We start from the raw sequence: 11,217 nt of genomic DNA, 5'->3' as shown, positions 1-11,217 counted from the left end.
AGAAAGAAAGCGGTGGGGGGCAGGAGTGAGGATTTTCTAAATAATCATTTTGTGTCTCAAATTGAAACATAGATAGTATTTGGTCAAATGTAAGTCCTCAGAGTCATGTCTAATATTCACTAGAGTAGAACGTCCATGTAACTTGTCATCCAAACTGGATGAGAAATTAAAGGTGAAAAGGGGCACTATTAACAACTACACTTGGAGAGTAGGCATAACCTGGGACTGCTCTAGGCAAACTAGGGGTTACTGGCACCTTAGTAAGGTGATATTGAAGGGTAATAAACTAAAGAACTACAACATGGAGTTGGGACATGAACTGAATTCCTGGCCAAGGAAAGAAGCTAGGGTTGTCACATTAAACCCTGAAGACCTCTGAGCTTTCAGCTGTGGCCAGCAGTGATGGGCTTGGTGCTGGCTATGCAGCTGCTGGATGTGGGCAATGATGGTCATCCCAGCACAACACGTCCTCCTCCTTCCTAAGGACTTGAGTGTGTACAAAACGTAACCATGCATGTGCTCCAGAAGTCAAGATGATGTTCAGCCCCTGAAGTGATGTCTTGCACAAAGGGGAACATGGACCAATGCCTCCTTGATTAGCCTCTCCAAGGGAGCTGGAAATGACAGCTGCTTTAGTGACATCTCAGAGCGGGGCCAGAGAGTTTTCCACAACCATAATTTAGAAGAAATTACACTAAAAAGCACTAAGCACCTACTCACTTAAATCTTTGACTTTACACAGGCGTGATTAAGAAAAGAATAGGCCGGGCACGGTGGCTCAAGCCTGTAATCCCAGCACTTTGGGAGGCCAAGGCGGGTGGATCACGAGGTCAACAGATCGAGACCATCCTGGTCAATATGGTGAAACCCCATCTCTACTAATACAAAAAATTAGCTGGGCATGGTGGCGCGTGCCTGTAATCCCAGCTACTCAGGAGGCTGAGGCAGGAGAATTGCCTGAACCCAGGAGGCGGAGGTTGCAGTGAGCCGAGATCGTGCCATTGCACTCCAGCCTGGGTAACAAGAGCGAAACTCCGTCTCAAAAAAAAAAAAAAAAAAAAAGAATAATGCTGTTCCTAATTTTTAAGACATTTCTCTTTTCATATATGTCACAGCTCAAAGTACAATGAGGCTGAATGAGAAACAAAATCCCCATGTTGAGTATTTTAGTGGTTGGAGCCAAAGATACTACTACTGAGGAAATCATTCATTCATTCTTCCAACAAGTTCTTCCTCTGTGATCACTGTGCATATGACGCTGTCTTAGGGACTAGAAAACATTAGAGTTAGGTATGGTGTTCACAAATTCCCTTTTATATTTCATGTAGCAGAGTCATCTTGAAACAAGAATCTTTTTTTTTTAAGACGGGGTTTCACCATGTTGGTCAGGCTGGTCTTGAACTCCCGACCTCAGGTGATCTGCCTGCCTTGGCCTCCAAAGTGCTTGGATTACAGGTGTGAGCCACCACACCCGGCCGAATCCTTTTAATTTCAGTCAAATCATGTGAAAATTTTCTCTTAAAAATATATTAAAAGGTATACTTAGAATCATTGATTTTTATTAAGAACTTTCACATAATCACTCCCTTGGTACATCCGACTTGTCTTCAAAAATTATCTATTTCTAAGTAAATGATAACATGATATTTGTTATGTTGTATTAGTATTATTATAGAAGAAAGATAACAGAGGGACTTTTCATTATAGTGAGTTATTCAATGTAAAGCCATTATTTGTTCACTTTCTAAGCAGGTTTAAAATAAAATAAGTGAGAGAAGTTTTTATTCTCACATATAAATATTCAGAATAAAATTTATTTTATTTATTTTATTTCATATATTATATATTTATTTTATATATAAAACTTATTTTATTCTGAATATTTATATCATTGTATGTAAAATCCACATTGAAGTTTGTGAGAAAGTATTAATTATCCAAAGATCAAACATACTGGTGTCATCATTAATATATGAATAATGAATAGTTCACCAGATTTTCTTTGCTATCCAACACTATTAATAAATCACTGAATAATAATTAAAATTAATTAACTAAAAGAAATAATTAAATTAATTAAAAATTTAATTAAATGATTATACTAATATATACTATAGAAACAATCATTATATTAATTATATTATATACAAATATAATAAACATATTGTTATTTATATATTATATTATGTTATTTATTATTATTAATATATATTAATAATATATATAATAATTCTAAATCATTATAATTTATTATTAAAATTAAAATCAATTTGTTTTAAACATTCTTAGTAGTATTTAATTTTCATGCCTTTTGCACAAAAATGCAATAAACATAATGGACATGCTTTCCTTCACTGGCTATAAAAAGACAACAGACTATTTCAAAGATAGTAACCAAAAGTAGATGAAACATTAGGATGAAGTATCAGGACATAATCTAGTCCCAAAACATATGCTCTTATTATTTCTATCCTGAACATTTAGGGCAACAATATAATCTATTCATTTTGGAGTTTGGTATCCACGCTTTTGTGTCCTTTTTCCAGGAAGGTGGGAATCAACCATCTAACTACCAGCCTCACTGATAGAATGGAACTCACCTGTTGTCCCACAGATGCACGCAGTGAAATGGAATGAGGTTGGAGGACCAGTGAGACCTGGACTGGAATACTGCCTCTGCCATTGGCAGCTACATGACCATGTATGAGTTGCTTAATCACTTAAATTTTCTCCTTTGCAAAATAGAGACTTACTTACTTCTCAGGGTTGTGTTGAGGGTAAATGAAACCTTATAAAAAGGACTGACACAGAAAATCTCTCAGGTCTTCTCATTTTTCCTAGATCCCCTTCTGAGGTTATAAGGAAATTAGAATGCAAAGAGTAGGAACAATGTAATTGTTGAGTATGTGCATTAAAACAGTGAGCAGAAAAAGAGATCAAGAGGGTCTCAGCAGAAGAAAGCTTAGAGCAACTCATTGAGAAAAATGAGCAGGGATTATGGATTCTAGTTTACTTTGTAAAACAGAGTTTGAATATGAGTAGATGCTTATTAAAAATAATACCTTTCAATATGTAAGTTACAAAACAATTTCCCAAAAGTTATCTTTCTTGATCCTCAAAACAATCAATATTTTATAGATAATAAAACTTCAACCCAAATGAAATCTATGTATTATAGTAAGTGATAAAGCTAAATGAGAACTTACTTCCAAATTCATTATCACGTTCTGTCTTCTTAAGAAATAATGTCAGAACACAATGTACCACAATTTGAACGCCACTGTGACAGAGATGGTTAATTACCCAGTAGAATCCTGGGGTTATGCTTCCATAGTATAGCATTGTTGCTAGAAAGAGTCTGCCAGCCAGGCACTGCATTGCACAGTCCCTCCCCTGTCTCCATGGGGCCTTATGACAATTTTGCATTAGAAACCAAGTAGAAATGATACGTGCCACTTCTGGGTCAAGGAAATCTGTGCCTGACTGCTTGGAGAAGAGGATTTTGAAACCTGAGAGCATGGTATAGGCACAAGATGAATGAATCCAAGGCCTCATGTTCACCTCATGGAGAACAGCTACCTATAGACCAGGAGCCCTTATACTGTACTGGATGTCAAGCAAGAAATAAACTTCCAAGATAAGCCACTGAAATCCTGGAGTGTATTACAGTAGCTAATATTGCTCTGAATAAGTGTGAAATTTAAGAGATTTAATTTTTACAGTTTATCTCCTGTCATGAGCATGTAATAAGCTGGAATTTAACTTTAAAAAATCTAGTTTTCAGTTATTTGAGGAAATGAGAAATGGATTGGCATGAATTTAAAAAAAAACACTGTTTAAACATGAATTTAATTAATTATCTGATTTAAATTTACTTAGTTTGAAATATATATATGTAAAAAGTTCATATGTAAATTACATTTTCAAGCCATCATACCATCTTAATTGTTTAAAAAAATTGTAAGACACAATCAAATAAACAAAGCAGAACACAAAGTAGGCTACCCGGATACCACATGATTAGAAAATCACCTGAATTTTTGAGTTTGTATTTTCTCCTGATAAAATTAAGCTAGGCACATACACACACATTTTTTACAATGTTTTGAAGTGAATTATTTTTAAGGGATTCCTTTCTCCCATAGCAATGTGGAGCAAATGGCTGAGTCCTAAATAGTGTCTCCTACACCTCTTAGTGCTAATACCAGAAGTACAATCTACTTGGATGTCCTGTATCTGGAAAGTGTTAGCATTACCTTTTCTCTAAAGAAAATACAAATGAGTAGCAAAACAGGCTTAATGACTTAAAATGTTATCGTGACCAGAGAAAAAACTCAGATGCATAAATCATGTCTTTTATTTACTCCCTAGTGAATGAGTAACTCCAGTCCTCAGGTGTTCTATTACCAATAATGATGTGAAATCTTAGACTAGCCTTTGGAAAAGAGGCCATGTGTGTTAGATCCTAGCAAAAGAAAACAAACAAACACTGCTAGCTGAATTGTTTGGAGGAATCACAAACTACTTCTTTCCTCTCTTTATTGCCATTCAACAAAAAAGAAAAACTATTAACTACCTTTGGGGCTTCGTAAATGCAATTGTCACCATAGTAACCAAAAGACCAAATATCCACTGGTAGCCAAGAAAGTTGCATGAAATGGTTTGTATTAAGAAAGCAATTTTAATCTTGACATTGTTAAACTTAGAGAAAAACACTTATTTGAAACATGAAAAGGGGTTATCAGCTCTGAAGTGTCATTGTCACTTTATGCTAAATAACTGTCTGGGAAAGGTACCCATTGCTCTAGAGGCTGACTTCTGAAGATAAATCAGATCATTAGTCTCATAATGGTGCCTAAGAAATTTCATAAGGTGTCTTCCTAGATAGTAATAGTCAGTGGGCTCTTAATGGCATTTTCACAGTATCCATCTGCAAATGATAAAAAAATAATAATCGGATATCAGGTGTCTTGATTGTTCATTTAATGTCTGTCTTACTAACTAGAGTATAAGGCTCATGAGGGCAGGAACTGTTGCTATTTCACTCATCATATTATCTCTAGCACTATCACAGTTCAAGAAATATATGTTGAATAACTGTCTGAATTTATGCTTGTGAGATAATGTACAATGAATCTTAGAATCATCTTACAGGCATGTTCCTAGTATCATAATAAGATTAGGTCATACTGAACATGGAAACAATTGCCTGCTTTTACCACTGACTAAAGGAAAGACCAAATGAAGGAATGAGTGACAGTTATCTCCCAAGTCTGTTCTTTCTGTGTCTCCAGAGTGTATGAAAAAGAAAAGAAAGAGAAGACAGGGGAGGGAGAAGGGAGAAAGAAGTTTAGAAGAATAAAATTACTGATCATAAGAACTATGGGACTGGGTTTCCTCAGTCCTCGTTGCCGACGCTTCTAACTGTAATGAGCAAATTCATCATATTTTTGTTCTTATAAACAGTGCCAACCTGTTTACTAAATGTGAAAACCTGGTAATATCAGTTGTCTCACAGTCAGAATCAATGCTAAGGTTAATTAAAAAAAAAAATCTGCTAGGAAAAGATATAGCAGTAATTAGAGATTCTTAAGAGCAACACTTATGTTCTCAGTGGATTTACATTTGTTCCCCTTGGTCAAAGACTGGGGTTTTGATATAATATAGTAGGCTGGATCTCTTGATTTTTACCTCTCTTGATTTTTGAAATGAGCATGAGTGTTGCTAGACAATCGTGGTGCTATCAGCATCAGGTGATCTCCGGCCAGGGCCTCTGTGGATGTAGCATGTATGATATATAATAGAAGCAGGGTAAGATCATGGTTCAGAACCCGGGCACTGGCGACAATGCTGGGTTCAAACCTGTCCTCTCCTTATTCAAATTTTGGAAGCAATTTATCTAATGTCTCCCAAGCTCGTTTTTCTCTTTGGTAAAATGGATATAATAATAGTTCCTAACTCTTGGAGTTAGTGATATAATTAAGTGAGATCACCTGTACTAAGCACTTAGCAAAGTGTCTGGCCCGTGGTGAGCTCTCAATATACATTAGTACTCTTCCTATAAAAAATCTTCTTTTTATAAAATTGTAGATTCATTTTAAATGACTTAAACACAAAGTGGTTATAGTTGCCAGAAACCTGCTTAGTTCAGACTTTAAGTACTTTTAGATGAAAATCTTTGCTGTGGTCAAAGAACATGTTATAGTGCTACTTCTTGTTTCATCACATGAATACAATTTCTGTGCTCTGCTGCAATAGACTGACCTCTTTGTCTGCCTACTCTGCCTGCCTGGGATATGTGAACTATGCCAAGCCTTCTTACCTATGAATACTTCCTCACACTGCTCCCTTCCATTTCTCTCCCACAACATATTTGAGACTGTTATCATAACACTTACAGATATTTTCCTCTCTTTCTTCCCTTTCAATAAGAATTCTTAATTGTGCAGACTCAGGATTGAGAGTGACCGACATGCCTAAACACACACACATTCATTCACGACAATAATTCATGCAGTCTCTTCCGAAGCATGAAGGGCCTAAGCCTTCTTATAAATGTAAGATCGATGAAAAAATTTTTGAAGGTTCAAATAGTAATCTCATTCATTTTATAAATTTTTCTGGAGACAAAAGGAAGTATTATGTGGGGTTTTCTTTTATCCTATTGGGTGGGCAGCTGGTCATTGAAAAGCCATTCATTGCTTAGTCCCGACACTGCCTCTCCCCATTGGGTCTCTCTAAGAGTCACATGCTCTGGGCTTCCTTGAAAAGAATCTTCTGAGGCCTCAGCATCTTATCTGAATCTCCTGCATCCCACTTAGAACTGTGTTGAGCTCTCACCCATCACGATGAGCAACAAATTCCTGGGCACCTGGAAACTTGTCTCTAGTGAGCACTTTGACGATTACATGAAAGCTCTGGGTAAGAAATGTTCTTTGTTGTTCTGCTGAAAAGTCCGTTTTTAAGAAAACTACATGACATTTTCATCTAACACCTTTAACAGGAGACTGGGGAAGTTTGCACAGCCTGCAGTACAATCTTCTTTTAGGATTAGTCTTTTGTTGTGTCATTCAGATAATTTATTTGCATTTTATTTGTGGTAATTTTTATAGACTTTAACTTAAATGAGAGAGCTACTCAAATTCATGGAACTCCCACTGATTTCAAGGGCAATTTCATACCAAGAAATGCACTATTTTGACATGCAAAATTTTGGTTGCAGACCCAAAGAAAAGAAAGCTTAAAAGCATGGTCAATCCATTTTCTGGCTTTTCTGAGAGCTAGGTTTATAGCAACTTAGGTGTTCATAAAATAAGGAATCGAATATATTGCAGATCCTAGAAAACCTCAATTTAAAATTTTAATTTTGAGCTAAACTAACAGGTTTTTCTCTCTACCTTTAGGTTGTTATTTATTACACAATCATGTAGATACAGAGAGTTTGAAAAACAAAAATACTTCCTAAAATATTATGTTCATAGCCTAGGGAAGTTACCGAGAGAAAAAGAACTGGAGGTGTGGCAGTGAATTCAAACTCAATTTCATGAACGTCAGATGTTCCTGGAGTTGGAGGAGTGAATGGAGATGAAAATCCTAGTTATTAGTTACAACAATTTTATTTTATATGATTTCTAGAGTATGTCCCATCAATATAACACAATAGATATGAAGAGTTTTGGGGAATCTTCAGAACTATATAAACATAACAAAGAGTGATGCCAGTGACCTAAGGTTGCTGTACTTGTCAAAGTGTCTACTGCTTTACTTAGCTGTTCAGAAAGCTTGTATAAAATATTCTATTTTAGGTAAAATGAACAAAGTAATGTCATTGTTGCCTGGAACACTATGAGAACTTATGGGCATAAATTTATACTGGGAGATGTGTTAGATTTAAAGAATTCACTTTACAACGGAGGAAGAAGCCAAATAAGAGAAAGTCTCAGTGAAGGATTCTCTAATTTCATTGTTTTCCAATTTTAGTGTGCAAAAGGATATTTTGGGATTTGGTAAATATAAATTCTCAGGCATTGCCCCAGAGATTATGATTTAACTTGAAAAACATTGTCCTAAAATAACAAAAGATTAATCAGAATTCGAAGAAAGAATATAGGGTATAGTTTATTGGCTATAATGCTTAACTTCTTATTTAGTATATAAAAGTTTGGGATCTTTTTAACTGGAAAAAGTATGTCCAAGCATTGAGACGTCCTGGGAAACTAGTTTTCTTTCATATATTTTTTATTTGACATTTTTCCTTTTCCATATATTTTATAGTCTTAGTGATAATAGTAATAAACTTAAGAGTTTAATTTTATTTTTGAAATATAGAAGTTTTGTTTTAAAATTATTTTATTTCTCTATGATCAGTTGTAATAATATAGATCTCAAAGGTAGATGGTTAGTTTTTTTCTACCAGCTAGATAAAGAAGCTACAAAATTTCAGAAGTGAGAGTCTATCAAAAATATGAGGGGAATACTTCTCCACATCTATAATATAGTATTGAGAGAAAATATGGAACAATATATATATGCTATAGTCGCATTTTAAAAAATATCTATAGTATTTGAATGTACAAACTAAAATCTCTATAATGATTTATGCAAATCTATAATTAGTAATTTTCAATGGGGAATAGGATTGGATATAATAAAAATGGATGACATGCATTATTTCAGCTGGAAATTTTTACTTTTAAAAATCTGCAGACATTACTTCTGTAGTAACAAAACCTAAAATGTTTGGGTTCTGGGCATGTATTTCCATTGGGAGTGAAACATGGGAGGAGATCCCTAGTAATAAGTGATACCACCTGCCATCAACACACCTGCGGCACCACCCAGCATAGATGTGGCCACCACAGTCTCTTCGGGTATGCTGTCTTGGGCAACATAATTCTAACACTATCTTAATTTTCAGGTGTGGGGTTAGCCACCAGAAAACTGGGAAATTTGGCCAAACCCAGTGTGATCATCAGCAAGAAAGGAGATATTATAACTATACGAACTGAAAGTACCTTTAAAAATACAGAGATCTCCTTCAAGCTAGGCCAGGAATTTGAAGAAACCACAGCTGACAATAGAAAGGCCAAGGTAATCTTTAATGTTTCTCTTCAAAGTTGGCCCAGTGGGCTGCTTGAGAAAGAGGAATATTCCTGCTAGTGTTTAAAAGGGTAGACTCTATTCTGATGAAAAGGAGTGTACCACCTGAGACATCTATTATGAAAATGATTCAGTACTGAATGAACTGCTGCTTTGATCAACAAATCTCAGGCAAGTCAATTGCATGACCTGTTCTTTGCAGAGCATCATAACCCTGGAGAGAGGATCACTGAATCAAGTGCAGAGATGGGATGGCAAAGAGACAACCATAAAGAGAAAGCTGGTGAATGGGAAAATGGTAGTGGTAAGAGTATTTTCACTTCTAAATACAGAAATAATGCTATATAAATAACTTGATTATATTATTTTCAAAGTACTCTTTGTTCTTTGGAATATAGATGGATAAAAATGATTAAGAATAAAGTAAGAGTTAACGTTTAAGTGATATTTAAACTATTACAGGCTCTTCTTCAAGTATTGACCCATGATTTTAGAAATAAAAAAGTCCATTTGTTATTTTAGAAATAAAAATACCTAAAAATGGTAGTAAAATTAAAGAAAGTTTAGGTAAATCTTACTAGTTTAGACTCAGAAGAAAATGAGTCTAAATTTTACAAGCAAAATATAGTCTGCAAGGCTCATTTGTAGACTATTTGCAGATATCCAATCATTTTGCATAGCAACTTAGAATAAACCATGTCAATAAAGCAAGCTGAGCTCATTGGAGACTTCTGTTGGCAGATGAGAATAATGACAAAGGTTGCATGTGGTGACCTTTGATGTTTTTTTTTTTAGGGTTAAGGCTTTATGTTCACTAATTAACACACACATTGAATGTAAATAGATTTGTGTACTTTCAAAAGTTTCTTTAGTACGGTAGTTCTTAGCCCGTGCTACACAACAGGTTTACATGGGGAGTAAATACTAATATGGGGGGCCCCAAACAGATAATTGAATGTAAATCTCTTGGGGGAGGAGGAGCCATCACTATGTTTAAATGTTCCCCAAATAACACAAATATGTAGACAGTTTTGAAAAGCACTGTCTTAGTAGATTCAAACACAAATGAATTATACATAAAAACTCGCCACTTACAAAAATTCCTTTACAGTAACAGACCAACTTTTAAATTGTTTCTTCTATTTCAATTCTGAGTTAATTCTGAATATTAATAATTCTAAATTACTGGAGACTGACATACTGATATTATTTCTAATGAATCTTATGAGTTTATTTTGAATTTCTATTTTTATTACAAATGTTTGGTTCTCTGGTTTGAATTTGAGATATTCAATTAACCTCTCTCTTTTTTAAGGAATGTAAAATGAAGGGTGTGGTGTGCACCAGAATCTATGAGAAGGTCTGAAAAATTGTTTCCTCACTGAAGTGGTTTTTGATCATTTAATAATGGAAATCAATTACTTCCATTGGCAAAACCTGAATACGCTGCAAACGTTTGTTTTTGCTTTTGTGCTTTTGTCTTTATATATCAGATAGGCAAAGGCCTAAACTGAGAATTAATCTAAAATTCAATGTTATTTAAAGATTTTTAATGTGCATGCATGTCATTACTACATTAAAGCATATATATTGACCAGACCCAAACAGTTGATGATGTCATTTAATTAACTATAAAATTCTAACCTATGTTGTACTTTGTGTACTTGAAATGAAAATTAAAAGGATATTATATGTCAGGAAAAGGAAATCAAGTATTGATCAGGGTAGCGAGCTCAAATGCTGACAGGGGCCAGGAGAGTTATGGGGAAGGAGCATCAGAAATCAGGCAAGCTAGGAAAATGAGCTATTTTGAAGTAAAGAGTTGTAGTCCCAGCTAAAAGGGATAGCCGCTACTCCAAGCCAACTTTTTTAAATTAAAGGATAATTTATAGATAGTTAAATGCACATATATTAAGGGTAGAGTTCAATCCACTGTGACAAATGCAAGCACCCATATAACTTACATCTCAATCAAGATACAAAATATTTTCTTAATCCTAGTACGTTTCCTTCTGCTTCTTCCCAATCAGTGTCCTCTTCTGTTCCACCCCTACCAAAAGCAAGTAGTGGTTTGGTTTTTATCACATAGATTCATTTTGCCTTTTCATGTAAACGGAA

At 34.8% G+C, this 11,217-nt stretch overlaps 1 protein-coding gene and 1 long non-coding RNA gene across 2 annotated transcripts in view; one reads left to right on the top strand and one right to left on the bottom strand.

Annotated features, from left to right (window-relative positions):
• LOC110568230 (uncharacterized) overlaps positions 1 to 11,217 on the bottom strand; it is a 178,214-nt gene that overhangs the window by 84,105 nt on the left and 82,892 nt on the right. The gene's annotated exons all lie outside the window — the stretch shown is intronic.
• On the top strand, positions 6,785 to 10,698 carry LOC105709867 (myelin P2 protein). Its single transcript, XM_012442018.3, has 4 exons — positions 6,785 to 6,921; positions 8,918 to 9,090; positions 9,302 to 9,403; positions 10,415 to 10,698. The coding sequence occupies exons 1-4, from the start codon at positions 6,849 to 6,851 to the stop codon at positions 10,463 to 10,465; spliced, it is 399 nt and encodes a 132-aa protein (XP_012297441.1). The 5' UTR covers positions 6,785 to 6,848; the 3' UTR covers positions 10,466 to 10,698.

Source organism: Aotus nancymaae, unplaced genomic scaffold (assembly GCF_030222135.1).
Source record: "Aotus nancymaae isolate 86718 unplaced genomic scaffold, 86718_ANA_hifiasm-v0.15.2.pri h1tg000036l, whole genome shotgun sequence".
Classification (NCBI taxonomy): domain Eukaryota; kingdom Metazoa; phylum Chordata; class Mammalia; order Primates; family Aotidae; genus Aotus; species Aotus nancymaae.
The sequence above is the reverse complement of the archived record's forward strand: the minus strand, read 5'-3'. Positions and strand labels throughout refer to the sequence as shown.

Bases quoted from the DNA above. Each gene is read 5' to 3' on its own strand.
- LOC105709867 (XM_012442018.3), top strand. From the start codon at position 6,849: ATGAGCAACAAATTCCTGGGCACCTGGAAACTTGTCTCTAGTGAGCAC. The intron at 9,091-9,301 runs GTAATCTTTAAT...TGTTCTTTGCAG, and splicing joins CTGACAATAGAAAGGCCAAG to AGCATCATAACCCTGGAGAG. The intron at 9,404-10,414 runs GTAAGAGTATTT...CTCTTTTTTAAG, and splicing joins TGAATGGGAAAATGGTAGTG to GAATGTAAAATGAAGGGTGT.